Source organism: Giraffa tippelskirchi, chromosome 3, assembly GCF_054371585.1.
Source record: "Giraffa tippelskirchi isolate mGirTip1 chromosome 3, T2T-mGirTip1v1.2.pri, whole genome shotgun sequence".
NCBI lineage: Eukaryota > Metazoa > Chordata > Mammalia > Artiodactyla > Giraffidae > Giraffa > Giraffa tippelskirchi.
In genome coordinates this window covers 186,780,508-186,798,805 of record NC_137277.1, presented here as the reverse complement: position 1 = coordinate 186,798,805, position 18,298 = coordinate 186,780,508, and the positions used below count along the sequence as shown (strand labels likewise).

Here is an 18,298-nt window from a genome sequence, read left to right as displayed (position 1 = left end):
AAACATGCTTAGAAACATAGTAAGGTACTTTAGTAGCAGCTCTTATTTGTGGTTATTTGATAAATAATATCCTTGTGAAATTTGATAGAATATGAAAAGAGAGAGCAGGTAGCATCAGAGCTAACTCTATTCATGAGACATGTATTGGTAATTTAGAGACTGTGGTCTCCTGAGCTGACGGGCCAGTGGTTGTGGATGGCTCACTAACCAGTTCCCCTCAGGGCGCTACTATAAGTATCCTTGTTAAGTAACCAAGAGTTGATAGCTATACTTCTTAATGGCCACTGAGCTCTTAGAAGAGAGAGTAATCTGCAGAAGTGGTAGTGAAGTCTTGGCCTCCAGTGAGGCCTTCACATTATAGAGAAAAGAACTATGTCTTGAGCATAGTTCTTCTCAAGAGACCTGGGCTCATTTATGCCCATTGTTAGCTGTGTGGCCCTCAACAAGCCATTTGACACCCCTGAGCCTTAGTCTGCATCTGTAAAACAAAGATAAATGGAGTGCTGAGGTATAAATCCCAGTAGATAACAAAATACTATCCCTGCTTGGTATGTACCATAGAGCTCACTAGACAGCCTCCCAAATCCCCAAAGGTGAATCTTAGGCCTGATTCAGCTGCTTGAGAATCTTCAGGACAGTAAATCCCCTACACTCGAACCTTCAAGGTTCAAACTTTCAAAGATGCAAACGTGCCCTGTATGCCAGCTGTTGTACAGTACTACTGTACTTTTCAAGGTACTGCAAGGTTAAAAATGTTTTATTTTTTGTGTTTGTTGTGTATTATTTGTATGAGAAGTATTATAAACCTATTACAGTACAGTTCTATTATAGCCAGTTGTGTTAGCTGGGTACCTGGGCTAACTTTGTTGGACTTACAAATTGGACTTATGAACATGCTCTTGGAATGGAACTCATTCAATTGTAGGGGACTTGCTGTACTGCAGTTCTTCAGAGCTGTTCCAAATCCACACCTGGATCTCCCAATAACCAGATTGTGCCTTAGGAAAGCACACAGGCCATTCAGGCATTGCTACGAAGCCGAAAGGTTGGAACAGTCGTAGACTAGCGTTTCGGATGGATTGATGATGCTAGTGATGATAATATTAGAAACAACAATGGCAATACATATAAAAAGGTACTGTCAAGAGCCCAGGAGTATCAAATATAAGATCTCCATCCCTTACACTATATCCTGCTGCCTTTCAGGCCCTCAGTGTAAGAAGAGACCAAATGACAGCTGCTTTTGAACTCGAGAAATGTGGGCCCGCTAAAAGCTACGGTCACCCTTTCGTAACCTCTCCAATCCTACTTGCGTTCTCAGAAATAATTGCTAGTGGTTTTCTTTTAACTTAGCTGATTCCTTAGATACCTTACATTTTAAATCATCTTTTTGTGTGTAACAAATGCCCCATTTCTTGTCTCTGAATGTGTGATCTTTGCTCTAATTATGTTGAGAGTGCCTGTTATTTCACCTGACTCTGGTTGTTTGTGAGATACTAAATAGCCATGGGGTTCAAGCTGACTTGGATCAAAGAGCAACTCAGCCTCCCAGGACCTCAGTTTCCTGCATTAGAAAGGGGAGGGATTGAACTAAGGTTATTTGGTCGTGCAACAAGAGTGTGTGATAGATAAAGTAATGAACTTCTGTTTGCTGAAAGCAATAAATAGGGCTCTCCAGGGTCCCTTTCCAGCTCTCTGGTTCCAGCAGAGCCCAGAAATCGAGACAGAAGTAAAGATTTTGTTCTGGAGATGGGATTATCAATAGCAACAGTAAAAACAGAACTTTAGACAGATAAGGTTGCTTTGAGCCAGACCAAAGAGAGAGATCTCAGACCATGAGAAAGCTGTGCCCCAAAGAGAGTGGAGAACTGTTAGGAGAACCAGAATGTAGGACCTTGATCAAGTCTTAGAATGGCTTTTCTTTCTTGGGTATTGGGATACAGAAATCTAGGCAGAGGTGGGTCCAACTTGTGCTCCGTGGAACTTTGTTTGCTGTTAGACAGTATATATACGATCCGTGGTCTTCCTTCCCATGGGTGGTCACTGTTCCCTATTAGACTATGCCGTCTGTCACTGAAGAGCTCTGCTTTCACTGTGCTGTTTCTATTTCAGAAGCTCCTCCCTCAGTGCGAGTTAAGTTCCCCTGCTCATTCTCCGGCCTCCCTCTCCTAGGCAGTCTAGTGCTCCACAGTTCCTCTCACAGGTGGAGACCCACCCTGGCTCGGGTCCTAATGATGACAACGACTCACTGGAGGCCTTTCCAGTGGGTGCAGTGCCGGTTGCCTGTACACACGCATGATCCCAGAATATTGTCCCTCCCTTTCACCCTTGCCTGTTGAAATTGTACCTAACTTGCATTTACCAACTCCAGCCCTCCCTTTTCCTTTCCACTCAGATCAATCTGTTTTTTTTTCCCTCTCTCTTCTCTCTTCTTTCTTTCCCTCTTCTTGTCTCTGGTGGATTGAGTCTTTTTAAGACTTCTGTTTTCAGTCATTCCAGTCGAAATAAGCTGTCAACTTTATTACAAACTCACTGTGGACAAGGACCTTGTTTTATATTTCACTTGGCTTCCACATGGCACCTAACAGTGGGCTGAGTAAATGGTAGGCAATTGACCCATAAATAGTTGTTGGTTGACACATGTATTTCTGGCTGAAGACTTACCGAGAAATAAATACAGTGAATTGGGGAATGGCATGTCCAGTTCCTGAGGCCCCCAGAAGAGTCTTTTCCCCTCCAGTAGTGGCAGCAGAGGCCTTGGTTTGAGTGTCTCACTAAGGACATTGCCATCCGTTGTGGATTTCAGAACATCTGCTTTAATTAAATGATGTATATCGAGACTGTAAGTCTTTAGTGTTATATTACTTCTTCATTTTTTTTTTTTAATGTTTGCTTAGTTGGCTGCACCAGGTCTTAGCTGCGGCATATGGGCTCTAATTTCCTGGCCAGAGATCGAACCCAAGGGCCCCTGCGTTGGGAGCCTGGCGTCTTAGCCATGGAGCCACTGGGGAACCCCCGTTAGTGTCATGCTCCTTCTTGTCCATTGAAGGGAGTCCATGCTTCTTACCAGCTCTAACTTCCTTCTCACTTGTGTTCTTTCAGTTGTCGTTTTTTTTTTCCTGTGTTTGTGACTGTTGTTTCTTTGTAACTTAAAGAATTCTCAAACTTTGAAATCCTTTCTGGAAGTAGACAGAATAAAAATTGAAATAAATAAATAAATACTCTTTGTGCTTCTTTTAGAAAGCTGGCCTAGTTTCCACTTTGTGTTGAATTCCCATTTGTGTTTTGGGTCATTATGCAGCACTTGGTTCAGCCAATTAAGTGTTTTCTTTCTAAGTATCTTCTATATCAGTACAGTCTTTTCTTGAGGCTTTAGTATTGTTCCTTTGAGTAACATCCATCTCTCTGGTGCTCTTTTGTTGCTTAAACGTTCTTCCCTTGGGACCTCTGACAATTTTCCAAAGCCTAGCAATTTCAGTAAGTGCTTAATAGCATAACTTAGGTTGCCTCTATGTAGGAATCTATAAGACTTCACTTAAACAGTTCAACATACTGTGTTCCACTGTAGTTTCTTAACTCTGAAAACCGCACTTTCATGACATTATATTTAGTGCTATATTCTCTCCCCTCCATTTAACTTCCCTTGCAAACGGAGTCAGGAGGAAGCAGTAAAATCTATGTTAAAGGCTTTTACACTTTAGTTGTGAGGTTGACAATATAGTTTAGCCTGTCTTTATAGTACATTTCAGTTGCCCCCAAATCGCTAGTGTATCCCTGATGATTATATGTTGCATTTATTTAATAACAGTATTCTATACTTGAAAGGGATCTACAAAGATTATATAGTTTAATTGTTTATGTACAGATACCTACTTTAGCTGTCATGTCAGATGGGTAGTTTCAAAACTATTTAATGAAGAAAAATCGGTCTGTCTTGCTAATAATAACACAGCTAACACATGTAGTCTTTACTGTGTGCTAGGCACTGTTTTAAGTGTAAACACACCCACACGTTAATTCTCTTACAAGCACCATAAAGCTGTTCTTTTTAAAGAATCCAGTCAGAAAATCTCTCTGCCATTAACAAGAAAGTTTAACCTGCTGCTTTATTGTGATTACTGATACATTTGAACTTATTCCTGCCATCTTAAGTTGCTTTCTATTTGCCACACTTTCTTTGCCATTCTTTCCCCCTTTTTCGACTTGCTGTTGTGTGTACTTGGTCGTTTCACTTGTGTCCGACTCTTCAAGACCCTGTGGTCTGTAGCCCACTGGGCTCCTCTGTCCATGGGATTCTCCAGGCAAGAATAACGGAGTGGGATGCCATTCCCTCCTCCAGGGGAATCTTCCCAACCCAGGGATTGAAACTCGGTCTCCTGCATTGCAGGCGGATTCTTTACCACTGAGCCACGGAGGAAGCCCACTTACTATTGTAGTAATCACATTTTCTTAATTCATTTTTACATCTCTTATTTGCAAATATTTGTTCAGGTTTTATCCCCTTATTTCCTTCACTCAAGCCCAGGGCTAAAGTCCCTCATCACCCCCTGGACCCTGAGAACAGTCTAACTCTTATTCTTCTCCTCTCATCTTCCGTGCTCTTGCTGGTTCTTCATTTCAGAGAGGACTGTGGATTTTTATGAATGTAGACCTCAGAGCCAGACTGCCTGAGTTTGGAGCCCAGGTCTGCCGCACGCTGGTTGTGTGACCTTAGGTAAGTTATATAACCTCCCTGTGCCACAGTTTTCTTATATGTAAAATGAGGATGATAAAGAGTACCTACTTTACAGAGTTGTTGACAAGATTAACTGAGTTAATAGATGCAAGGCATTCAGAACAGCACCTGGCACATGAGAAGCATTCAGGAAGTGGTGGCTGCTGTGGTTGTCATTACTCTACTTCATTTTGAACCTCCCCTTCCCTGTCCATTTTAAAATAGCTGGTATATGTTAGGTATACCAACACATTTCTTAATTTCTTTTTTGTTGAGATATAATTAACACACAGTACGATGAATTCTACTTGAAGAGTTTTTGACCAATACGTGCTCTTTAACCACCATCCAAAATAAGACATAGAACATTTCCATTCCCTGAGTAAGTTTCCTTGTGTCTCTTCCTGTTTAATTCTCTTCCCCCACAACCTCTACAACTGCTGTCTGGTTTCTATCACTGTGGATCAGTTTTGCCTCTATGTCTGTTTCCTATAGATTGGGTCATATATATGTACCCTTTTATGCCTGGCTTCTTTGATTTAACATACTACCTTTAGGATTTATCCATGCCATTGCTTGTATCAGTGGTTAAACCTTTATTATAAGAAACCTCCACACAGTTCTTCAACGCAGTTGTAACATTTTGTACTTTCACCTGTAATGTATACGAATTCTAGTCATTCCACATCCTCACATACTCGGTGTTATTTTCTGATTTTAATTTTTTTAGTGGCTAAAGAATATGTTCAGAAATTTCTTTGCTATTTGGTGTTTTGTCTTAAATTCTGTACCTTCTTTCTGGTTCGGTTTCCTTCTTACAGTAATTCTTTCAATGGTAGTCTCTGAACCTCTTATCTTTGAAGGTGACTTTAGTTCAATCTGTTTATAGATACATGGTTAATTGTTATTTTCCTTAGTATTTGAAACTGTTAACTCCATTTTATTCTGATATCTGTTGTTATTAATGAGAAGTCTGTATCAGTCAACTTGTCACTCTTGTTAATAATCTTTTCTTTTGGTTTGCTTACAATTTCTTTTTCTCAGCGTTGTTGATATTTTCAAGTTTTTATCCTAAAGACTCACATCTGACTTTAATTCTTGAACATTCTCAGAAATTATATATTCAAATTGCTTCTTCCACATGTTCTTCAGTATTTCTACCAGGAACACCTATTTAGATGCATGTGAAACATTCATATTCTGTTTTCCATGTCCTTTAACCTCTTTCATATTTTTGTGTTTTGATTGTTGGATTTTTTTAAACTCCGCTACCTTCTGAGTCGTTTTCTCACGCTTCTTTTCCCAATCACTAATTTTCTCTTTAGCTTTATCTAATCTGTTTAATTCATTGATAGATGAATTTCAGTGACTAAACTTATTCCTAGAAGTTCTTTTGGTTCTTTTTCACATCTGCCTTTTCTTTTTTCATATTATCTTTTTCTTTATTTATGGACTTCCCTTCATTTTGCCTGTTTATTAAAACTAAACAATTTATAGTGTTTTCATAGTATTCCATAATTTTTAGGATTTTCAGTTCTTGGGGATGCCATTTGTGCTCTTACCATGTAATGTAATGTGATGTCTTTCCATGTGGCAATTCATTTCCTCATCTGACTTTTTGTTTTTATTGTTTGCCTTTTAGGGGTGTACAGAAATCCTCCTCATCTGTGACACTCTACATCTATCTGTCTTGGTAAGGCTCTTCTTGTTTGATTATTTTTTTCCCTCACCTCCAACCCCTACTCCCAGTTCCTTCCCCTTCACAGCAGCCACTGTGATGTATTTGATAAGATGTCTTTGGCTGCAGTGTAACTTTATCTTATTTATTGTTTTGAGTATGTGGTTTTGACTTACATACATGATATTATGCCCTAGGTCTTGTTCTGTTTGTAATTTTTTTCACTCAACTGGGTGTTGAAGATGCATGCATGTTTCTTTCTAATAGATAGTTGTTGGCTTCTTTCTAATGCTGTCTGTTGCATAGTATATATTCTGCATGTGTGTGCATGCTGAGTCACTTCAGTCATGTCCGACTCTTTGTGACCCCATAGACTCTAGCCTGCCAGGCTCCTCTGTCCATGGAATTTTACAGGCGAGCATACTGGAATGGATTGCCATGCCTTCCTCCAGGGGATCTTCCCAACTCAGGGGTCAAATCTACATCTCTTATGTCTCCTGTGTTGGCAGGCGGGTTCTTTACCACTAGCGCCACCTGGGAAGCCCATATATTCTACATATCTATCTGCATATCACTAAATTCTTTTAGTGATTGACATCTAAATTATGACTAATTTACATCCTGTTTCCCTGCTACCAAAAGCAATGGCTCAGTGGTCTTTCTGGCTATGTTTTCTTATGAACCTATGTGAGAACTTTTGAAGGAAATGCTATCCAGGAATATGATTCTTAGGGCACAAGGCATATATGCACAGAAAATTTCACTAAATATTAGCAGCAGGTTTTTCCAGACTAGCTATATCAATTTATATACCACCAGTTTTACCCTGGGTTCAATTTTATGTTCTACTATATGTTACTGTAAGACCTTAGAGAAATTACTTACCCTCTCTGGACCTTAGTCTCCTCATTAGTAAGAGGGAATAATAATAGCATCTGCATCATTAGGTTGTTAAGAGGATAAAATGAGTTAATATATGTAAAGCCTATTCCTGAATATAATAAGTACTCCCTGAATGTATAATAAATATTACTGCCTTTACTGCTATTATAACAACTACTATTACTTGTTAGCCAGTTAAGTAAGCTTCTCTTCTGAATTGCTGTTACATCATTTGCCCATTTTTCTCCCCATTGAATTTTTTTCACTGAAGGTTTCCAGGAATTTCTTATATATTCTAGTAATTAATTCCTTGTTGTCTTTAAGCTTCGCAAATATCTCCTGGTTCTACCATTTGTCCGTTGTCTGTTAATTGTGTCTATAGACTAGAGTTCTTTGACAGAAACCTTTAATATCAATATAGTCAAATCCATTTAAAAAAAAAAAAAAGGCTTAAAAAGCTTTTGGGACAGTGTTTAAGAAGTTTCCCTACTCCTGCTTCAGAGATACCCTTTGATGTCTTTTACTGTAGCTTTTATAAATTTACCTTTCACATTCAGGTCTTCCTCATATGGTTTGTAATAGTGAGCTCTTTTCTGTCTGTATCTTTCTTTTTTCCTGTGTGTCTCTGTGCTTTGAGTTATGAAAGTATTCTGGTTTTTTTCTCCTGCATGTCAAAGACCAGATTTTATGTTAATTTTTCAGCTAAAGATTCTTGTGTGATACAGAATATAAATTTGGATCCTTCACCCTTTATGTCATAGGCTTACGTTTTAGATTTCTTGTAAGTGCCTTTTCCACTACTCAAGAACCAGATAATTAGCAACTTTTATTGCCGTTTCCCTGAGCCAGTGAGATTTTTCAGACTGCAAATCAAGGAGGAATAGGTATTTGAGGCTCTGGGCTTTGTGCAAGGATCTCAGTTCCAACTCCCCTAAATTCCACCTGCCTGAAGCGATATTTCCAGTCTCCCTGTGAGCATTAGTGCTTTCTCCTCCAAGCCTAAGTTCTGTATTGGAGTTTAAAACCCTACGGGCCACCATAGTCTCAAATCCCACTTACTGTTGCAGCTTTGATTTTGATGTTACTTTCATTTTAGGTGCCTGGGGATTTCCCTTTTTTTTTTTTTTTTAAAGTTTGACTGTATATGTTAAAAGCATTTTTATTATGTTTTATGCAGCGTTTCTGCGTGTGAAGTGAAAGGAAAAGGTCCATTTACATCAGCTCAGTGTGCCGTTTTGCCAAAAGTCTTTCCTTTAATTAGTATTCCTATTAATCTCAGTAAACTTTCAACTTTACCAACTTATATTCATTAAGTAACCTTTGATCAGCATTGAATTTATTCTGCCTTAACTATCCCCATTCTCCTTTTCTTGCTCAAGTTTATAACCATGTTTTTTTTTTTTTTTCCAGATACATCAGATAGGAGCGAAAGACAGTATTTGCTCATCACTGTTAGTTTGCTGAACTATGTTTTCATCATTGTATTATAACCATGTTTTTAGTGTCCACTAAAATAGACATAATTTGGCTCAGTTTTTAAAATCCTGCTCAGTTGCTTTTTCTGTTACAGGTATTCTATTATTTTCTTATCTAATTTAGTTGTTTACAAAAATATGAAATAACTGACCACAAAAATCCTGTAGTTAATGCTCAAAATACCTCCCTCTGGATCACTGGTGGCTCTCTGTATTTTTTAATCTAATGAAAAACTGACCAAAAATGACCAGAAGAATGACCCCCAAAGCAACATTTTAAATAAGCTTTAGTTTATCCTAAAAATATAATCCCAGTAACTTGTTCTTTATTAATATGTTTGTTTAAAAAGATTAATGTCTGCATTACGTTTGACTTATTATAATCCATAGAGCCTATTCTTGCCTTAGGAAGAAAATCACATTCTCCTGATATCATTTGTCCTTTAGAAAAACCACATCATGTTTAGTAGTTTTTGCTTTGTGTTATTTGCAAATCAAATTCTGTTTTGAATTTTTTTTCTCAGATATTAAAATAATTTACAGATTTTCAGGATTATCTCCCTTTTTTTCTAAAGATAGCTCCTACTTTTGCCTGTTTCAGATCTTACAGATTTTTTTTTTTCTGTTTTCCTCAAGAATCAGGAAATATTCCAGTCCTATTCCTGCTGCTACTATTTCAGCAAGTCAGTTAGCTCCTAGGCCGCAGTTTATCTGTCTTTACAAAGTATGTGTTCTTATAATACAGATGTTCAGACAGGCTGTACGCAAGCAGTATGGCTAGATGTTCTCAAGATGCTCTTTGAATAAACTTTAAAAAAGGTTACATGAATTCATGAATGTTCTACAGTGTTAGATACCACATACAGTTTGGGGTGATTAATACTGAAAAATTTACATTCCTAACTGGAAATTATTTTTTAAATAAAAGAACTTTATTTTTTAGAGCAGCTTTTGGTTCACAGCAAAGTTGAGAGTAAAGTGCAGAGAGTTCCCATATAACCCTGTCCCCACACAACTTCTCCCACCATCCTGAAACACAGTGACGTGTTTGTTACAGTCAGTGAACCTGCATGGATACATGAGTATCACCGGAAGTCCTTAGTTTGCATTAGGATACAGTTTTGGTTTCCTGCATTCTATGGATTTGGGCGTGTGTCTGACACATGAATTCACCATAGTAGTTTCACAGAGTCTAGTTACTCCGCCCTGAAGACCCTCCACGCTTCACCTGTTTATTCCCCCTGCTCCTAACCACTGGCAACCACTGATCTGCTGTCTCCATCATTTTACGTTTTCCAGAATATCATGTGGTTGTATACATATAGTAGCCTTTTTGTGTTGGATTCTTTCACTTACTGATATGCATTTTAAGTTTCCTCCACGTCTTTCCATTGCTTGATAGCTCATTTCTTTTTGCACAGAATCATATTCCATTGTTGGGATGTACCACAGTTTATCCATTTACCTGGTAAAAGATATTTTGATTGCTTCCAAGTTTTGGCAATTATGAATAAAGCTGCCATAAACATCTACGTGCAGGTTTTTGTGTGGATGTAAGTTTTCAGTTTGTTTGGGTAAATACCAAGGAGCACAATTGTAGGATTGTATGATAAGAGTATGTTTAATTTTATAAGAAACTCCTAATCCGTTTTACAAAGTGCTGTACCGTTTTGCATCCTTGCCAGCAATGAATGGTGGTTCCTGCTACTATCCATCCTCACCTGCATTTGGTGTTGTCAGTGATTTGGGTTGTAGTGTTTCTAATAGGTTTTCTTTGCAGTTCCCTTAGAACATATGAAGTTAGACATCTTTTTATATTCTTACTTGCTATCTGTAGCTCTTTCTTGGTGGGATGTCTGTTAAGGTCTTCGATCCATTTTTTAATCAGGTTGTTTATTTTTTATTGTTGAGTTTTAAGAATTCTTTGTATGTTTTGGATAATAGCCTTGTAACAGATGTGTCTTTTGCAGATATTTCCTCTTAGACTGTTGCTCTGTGACTTGTCTTCTCATTCTTTTAAGATTATCATTCACAGAGCAGAAGTTCTTTAAGTTTAATGAAATCCATCTTATCTGTTATCTCTTTCAGGGATCATGGCTTAGGAGGTATATCTAAAAAGTCATTGCCATACTTGAGTTCATCTAGGTTTTCTGCTATGCTATTTTCTAGGGGTTTTATAGTATTGTGTTTTTGCATTTAAGTCTGTGATCCATTTTGAGTTAAATTGGTGAATGCTATGAGGTCTGTGTCTATTTAATAGATTCTTTTTTTTTCACATATGGACATCCGGTTGTTCCTGCACCATTTGTTGAAAATACTGTCTTTTTTCCATTGCACTGTCTCTGCTCCGTTGTCAAAGATCAGCTGACTGTATTTTTGTGGGTCCATTTATCTACCCTTTGACCAGTCGCACACTGTTTAGGTTACTGTAGCTTGGTCGCTAAATATTGAAGCCGAGTGCGGAGTAGTGTTAGTCCTCCTACTTTGTCCTTCTACCCTCATATTGAGTTGGCTATTCTGGATCTTTTGCCTCTCCATATACACTTTAGAATCAGTTTGTCAATATCCACAAAATAACTTGCTGAGATTTTGATTAGGATTGTTTTGAATTTATAGATCAAGTTAGGAAGAACTGACATATTGACACTGAGTCTTCCTGCCCATGAACATGGAATATTTCTCCATTTATTCAGTTTTTCTTTGATATCTTTCCTCAGAGTTTTGTTGTTTTTCTCATATACATGTTATATATATTTTGTTAGACTTATTCTTAAGTATTTCATTTTTAAATTTTACTTTTTGGGGTGCAACTTAAATGGGAATGTTTTAGCTTCAAATTCCACTTATTCATTGTTGATAAGGAAAGCAATTAGCTTTTATGTTTACCTTGTATCCTGCAATCTTGCTATTATTAGTATTAACTTTTTTTATCAGTTCCTTCAGATTTTCTATATATCATCTCATCTCAGACAGTCACATCATCTGTGAACAGACTGTTTTGTGCCTTCCTTCCAATAGTATACCTTTACTTTCTCCAGAATGATACTGAAAAGCGATGGTGAAATGAGACAACCCTGCCTTGTAACCGTTCTTAGGTAGAAAGCTTTGACTATAATCAATATGCATCTTTAAGTGGGTTTCTTATAGAAACAAAAGAGATGGATCTTGTCTTTTGATCCACTCTGACAGTCTGTTTTTAATTGGTATATTTAGAACATTGAGGTGGTAAGGTTTGAGGAGGAGGAAGTGTGTTTTATAGACAGAAGGTCTCAGTCTTTTGGCAAGCCTGTGCCCCCAGACTGTGAACTTCACCAGTGCTTTTACCCACCTCCTGCCACACCTTTAAGTGGTACAGGAAGACTAGAATGGGCTGAAGTTGAAATTGGATATTTCCCTTCCTCCAGTTAGGTTAGACTCTGATAAAATAGTTTCTTCTGATTCTAGACCTTGTTGAGAAGAACAGAATGCTTTGTCATATTTTAAAATGGTTACTTTCTCCTTCCCCCTGCCAGAGCAGAAGGGAATTTTTCTCCAGGATATGGTTAGAACTCAGTGGAACTCTTGGAGTTAAAACTCACAAAATTATGACTCCATCCCTCTGGGGTTTTTAACCCTAAGACTTGTCCACCCTGAGCCTCTATCAGTTTGTCAACTTAAGCTTAGTTTTCCTATTCTGGTGCTGTTGCCCGTGGACTTCCGTTGGTGGCTTTCTCTCTGAGAAGCTGTGATTCTCTGCCTGTCTCTCCAATTTGGGGAACCGTGCTTTTGCCCAGTGACTTCACTTCTCTGACAGAGCTGAGAAGCGTTGTTGATTTTTCCATTTACCTTTTTCACTTGTTGTCAGGGTAGAATGGTGACTTTTAATCTCCTTACATGCCAGATGAGAAACCTGGAAACCAGAACTTGGAAATATTTTCATTTCTGTTTGTCAATTTTAAATGGGGGAAACTAAGGAAATAGTGGTAGAGTGATAAAGTAGTCATAATCCTTCTAACAAAGGCAACCATTGTTATTTTGATAAATGTCTTTCCATCCTTTTCATAGTTTTTAAAAAACTTATATAAGTGAGATTATATAGTTTTGCTATCATCATAATATCCTCAAAGCCAAATCAGAATTAGATGTCTCTTTCCCTAAACTGTCTCTTTCGTGTTATCTAGATCATTTCGGATAGCTCACTCACCAAACCAGGAACCTGGGAATTGTCTCTGACTTCCCTCACATCTATTCAGATCCCAAGTCATGACAGTGACACTTTCTAAATGTTTTTGGCTACCTCTCTCTCCCCCTTCTATTACCACTTCTGCTGGTCAAAGTCCTCAATGATTTTTCCCTGAACTTCTGCGATAATAGAGCCTGACTCTAGCATTATCTCCTTCAAATTCTGCACAAGTGTCACTTGGATGATATATTCCAAAATGCGTATCTGACCACATGACTTTCCTAGTTACAGTCCCTCAAACCCTTCATTGACTCCTCACTGCCATTAGGCTAAATCCAACCTCCTAAGCATGGTCTCTGTACCTCTCTGTCGGCAGAACCTTTGCCTGCCTCTCCAGATTCATGTCCTGACACTCCCTGTCCCCTTCTTTATGTCCCACTGTCACTGATCTACTTATACTCCCCGCTCCTAAGCCTCCTTCTGCCACTGTGTGATGTGTTCTTATCTGGGTGCTTCCCGCAGGCTTCCCTGCTTGGAATGCCTTTTCCCCCTCACTCATTTCTTAAGGCAGGACAGCTGTTAGCTCCTCCTCAAAAACCTCACTCTGACTCTTGGCTATCCCTGTTCCCCAAGCTGGGTTTCTAGGTACAAATCTCTATCATAACATTTCCTCCTAGTCATTTATTCATTCCACTAACTAACCAACAGTGTTCGTGTTGGGCAGAATTTTAAGCACTGGGATACAGCAGACAATGAGAAAAAAAAAATCTCCTCTCCTAATGGAGTTTATATCCTAGTGAAGGGAGGTACATAATAAGTAAGTAATAAAAACAGATGTGAGTAGCTATGATGAAAAATAGAATAAGAGGGATGGAATATTCTGAGGTTGGAGAGGAGGCTGCTGTTTCAAGAACATGGTCAGGGAAGGCTTCATTGATCATGTGGCCTCTGAGCAGAGCCTTGATGGGAGCGGGAGTGAGCCACGCACACATGTGAAGAAACCTGTGCCTGAGTGTGCTTCGTGTGTTCCGTGATCAGCAAGGAAGGCCTGGTGCTTTCAGCACGCGGGTGAGGGGGAACGAGGTGGAAGATGCGTTCAAGAGCTAATGACAGCCAGAGTCAAATTCTGAGACCAGGAACCATGGATTCTTTTGTACAAAGTGACAGTATCTGACTGTGTGCTAAAAGATGACTCTGACTCCTGGGTTGAAGACAGAGTGGGGTAGAGAGAGGTAGGGCTCGGAAGGGGCGGAGGCATGGAGACCAGTTAGGACGTCGTTGCGGTAACCCGGATAAAAGGTGATGGTGGCATGGGCTGACCAAAGTAGAGCCAGGGGAAGTGGTGATTAGTGATTGGAGTTGGGATGTATTTTGAAGGTAGAGCCAACAGGATTTATAAAGCCTTGGATAAGGGACATAAGAAAAAGCAGGAGTCCAGAATGATTTCCAGGTTCTGTATCGCAACAACAAGAAGGGACAGAATTGCTGTGAAGTGGGGGGAAGATGGCAGGGGAGTTCGGATTTAAGTTTAAGAAGCTGATTGGGCCTCCAGTTGGAGATGTTCAGTAGGTAGTTGGAATTGTGTATCTGGAGTTCAGAGGAAAGGTCTGAGCTGGAGATATAAATCTGAAAGCTCTCAGCATTTAGATATTTCAAAGGTGTGGAATCAGATGAGAGAGAAGATAAGATGTGAGATGACAGTCCTGGAGCAAAGAAAACTTTAGAGGCCAAAGTGGTGCAGACGACCCTGCAAAGGAACCAGAGAGTGCAGGCGCAAGCGAGAAATGCCTCTTGAAGGGCAGGGGATGATGACCTGTGTCCAGTGCTGCAGGCAGGTCAAGGTTGTATTGTAAACCTGTTCATATGTATTTGTCTCCTTCAGTTGGCTGAGAACTCGAGACCAGACACATTTAGCAGTGTTGTTACTTACAGCTTTGAAATCAGTGAGACATGGGCATGCCATTTACTGGCTATTTTTCCTTAGGCTGGTTCTCTCAGTCTCTTTGAGCTTCAGTCTTATCTGTGAAATGGGAAGGTTAGAGTATCTTATAAGGATCAAATGAGATCATCCAGATGGCACACCAAGCAGAGTCCCGTTCGTGCAGTTAAACCCATGCCAGTTATCATCATGATTAATTCAGTGCACCCAGCCCTTCCTATTCAGCAGCATTTGCTGAAAGAACCAGTGAACTGCATGTTCATTTTCATATTTCATTCAGGGCATTTCCCTGTGTGCTTGTGAAGCGTTAACGTGGCATTTCTGGGGGTTCCTCCAGGATCGCGTGCTGACCCTCACCAAGCGTTTCTGGAAGAAGAGAGGAAGGGGAGTCCTCGGACAGACCGGACGTGATGGAGCTCCCCAACTACAGCCGGCAGCTGCTGCAGCAGCTCTACACGCTGTGCAAGGAGCAGCAGTTCTGTGACTGCACCATCTCCATCGGGGCCGTTTACTTCAGGGCCCACAAGCTGGTCCTGGCTGCCGCCAGCCTCCTGTTCAAAACCCTGCTGGACAGCACAGACACCATCTCCATCGATGCATCCGTCGTGAGCCCCGAGGAGTTCGCCCTCTTGTTGGAGATGATGTACACGGGCAGACTGCCTGTGGGCAAGCACAACTTCTCCAAAGTCATCTCCTTGGCTGACAGCCTGCAGATGTTCGACGTGGCTGTTAGCTGTAAAAGCCTCCTGACCAGCCTTGTAAACTGTTCTGTCCAGGGTCAGGTGGTGAGGGATGTCTCCACACCATCCTCAGAGCCGTCCAGGAAGGAGTCGGAGAAGCCTGAAATGGAAATCCTTTCCTCCGAGGGTGCTGGAGAGCATCATGCTTCCCCAGAGGTCTCCACCCCTCCAGGGGGCCCCGTGAAAGCGGAGGTGAAGCACGGGGTCCATACGGCGGTGCCAGAGATGAGAGTGGATCCCCCTGCTGCCCAGGAGGTTCAGGGGAACACAGACACTCCTGTGTCTCATTCAGCTGAAGTTTGTCCCTCCTCCCCTGTTGTACAGACCTTTAGTGAGGCAAAGGAAGCAAGCACAGAACAAGGTAGTATTCACTTAATCGTTGTTTTGTAACCTATCCTTCTATTACTGGATTCAGTGACCTTTATGAGTTTTTTTTGTTTCATTGATAAATTTATCAAGGACCACTGTTAGATTGAAAACCAAGATCCAATGCAACAATCATACTAGGGCATTTTTCTTTTAAGCATGTCTGAGGTTTTAAGTGTTGGAAGCCTGAAGGTGAACCACAGAGCAGAAAAGCAGTATTGTATTGAAATAACCATTTACCGTTTTTGATTTTTACCCATTATCTTAAGTAGGATGAAGATGACACAAAGGAGGAAGCTGTAAGAAATGGTGTTTTCTGCTGCTCATAATTGATATGTTAGATACCATTTATAAATGCAGTGCATGACCTAAAAGTTCTCAGCTTAAACTTGTAAAAATCATTTCAAGTAATCCGCCACTGATTTTTTAAATTTTGTTTTGTTTTACATTCAGAGTATGAGGGGAAACATTACCAGCTGAATTTTCTTCTAGAAAATGAAAAACTCTTTTCAGACGCACTCTTGATTACCCAGGATGTTTCAAAAAGACTGGAAGAGTGCTCAGAAATTAAAGGTGCGCAGAAGCAGGTAGGTACCATGAGTTTTATTTGTTTGCTGGTTTCATGTTCTCAGGATAGCAGATCAGGTATCAGGGTCTCAATTTTTTCAAACCTTAAGCTTTTTTTGGCGGGGGGGCATTTACCCCCTAAAAGGACAATCTTGCAAAAGTGCTAGGCAAGGTACCTTCAAAACAAAGATACATTTTGATCAGGTGAATCCCCAGTTTTGAACCAGGGTACTTAACTGAGGTTACCATTTCCTCCCGATTAATCAGGGATAAAATGAGGCAGAAGGTAGTCACAAATAACCCCAAACCATAGATCAAACAATAGAAACAAAAAACAAAATAATCATAAATACTCAAAACATGGTACAAAAAGGATTTAATATAAACTTACATAGTAAATTGCATCTAGTGTTTAGGAATACAGTCACTATTTTCAGACAATAATGGGGAACTTTTATTGAATACTTTACCTGTGCTACACTTGGTACATATGTTATCTCATTTAATCCTCACAAAAATCATTGTGGTGAATACGATTTTATTATTTTATATCCCTGTTTTACGGATGAGAAGAACTATCTCAAAAAAGTGATATAGCTTGGCCAACGTTGCAGAGGTCATGAAACTAAACTCTGAGCAAGAAATCAAACCTAAGTGTTCTGATGTTAGAGCTGTTTTGTTACACATTGAGTTATTGCCTCCCAACGGGGTAAAAATGATACGTGTATGTCACGTATGTATAAATGTTTAGTGTTGTCTACAGAAAACTGGCAGATGCTTATCATCTCTGTTACTTAGTTGATGTTTTCTGTTTTTTCGTCATCTCAGTGAGGTGCGTCCCCACCAATTGGCTCCCTCACTGTCCAGCTCCTCACACCTGACGGTGCAGGGCTGACCACACGGCCACTTTAGGACTCCCTCGCTTCCCGTTTCTCGTGGCCACGCCTCTTATTCTGAGGGGTGCTTGCAGAGTGAGCGGGCACTGCCCTGCAGGCTTGCTCATCGGACTGGCGGGTCCTATGGGGAGGCCTCCTATGGTGCTGTAGACAATTCAGTGGCCGTTAGTTACTGTTGGTGACTGACTTGGTAAAGAATCCATCTGCAGTGCAGGAGACCCCGGTGCAATCCCTGGATCGGGAGCATCCCCGGAGAAGGAAATGACAACTCACTCCAGTCTTCTTGCCTGGGAAATCCCAGGGGACAGGGGAGCTTGGTGGGCTCAGTCCATGAGGTCGCAAGAGTTGAACACAACTTAGCAGCTAAATCGCCAGTTACTATTCATCCAAGCAATGCGCGCCTTCTACTATTTAAACAGTGCCCTAACTCATAGCAAGTTACTTTTTATTGTATGGTTTAATTTTTAATTGGAGGATAATTGCTTTACAGTGTTGTGTTGATTTCTGCTGAGCAATGCAAATTGGCCATAAATGTGTGTGTGTGTGTGTGTGTGTGCGTGCGTGTATCCCCTTCCTCTTGAGCCTCTCTCCCTCTGCCCCACCACAAATTACTTTTTTAAAAAACAAATTCAAGGTCAAGTGTTTACTTTAACCATGGTTTACTGACAGTTCGCTATAAATTGTTTTCTTGAGAGATAAACTGTTTACAAGACTGGGTGGACCCTGATGACTCTCAGGGGAGGTTTCGAGTTGTGAATCCTTGGTTCTCTTTGTACTGATTATGCAGAAGGACATGATGGTTTTATATTTTTGCACTTGGATGTTCTCTTAACTGTTCAATCCATCATTTTTGTCACAGTTTGTTCCCTCGATAGCTTA

The 18,298-nt window shown here is 40.1% G+C and overlaps 1 protein-coding gene and 1 non-coding gene across 31 annotated transcripts in view; one reads left to right on the top strand and one right to left on the bottom strand.

The window, feature by feature from the left end:
- ZBTB40 (zinc finger and BTB domain containing 40) overlaps positions 1–18,298 on the top strand; it is a 75,491-nt gene that overhangs the window by 20,702 nt on the left and 36,491 nt on the right. For 14 of the 30 annotated variants that reach the window (XR_014079682.1, XR_014079681.1, XR_014079690.1 and 11 more), the window contains exons 2-5: positions 4,622–4,714; positions 6,357–6,407; positions 15,188–15,951; positions 16,410–16,543. Coding sequence is in view for 20 of the 30 variants with exons in the window: in XM_081580638.1 (XP_081436764.1) it covers positions 15,261–15,951; positions 16,410–16,543 (825 nt within the window). In the remaining 10 variants the exon portion in view is untranslated. Of the gene's footprint in view, positions 1–4,621; positions 4,715–6,356; positions 6,408–8,684; positions 8,845–15,187; positions 15,952–16,409; positions 16,544–18,298 lie in introns of all 30 variants that reach the window. The other 16 variants (XR_014079683.1, XR_014079684.1, XM_081580639.1 and 13 more) reach the window with 3 other exon arrangements.
- Positions 8,682–8,762, bottom strand: LOC145543986 (small nucleolar RNA snR60/Z15/Z230/Z193/J17). The gene has a single exon (XR_014081214.1). It is a non-coding gene; the product is annotated as a small nucleolar RNA snR60/Z15/Z230/Z193/J17 (small nucleolar RNA).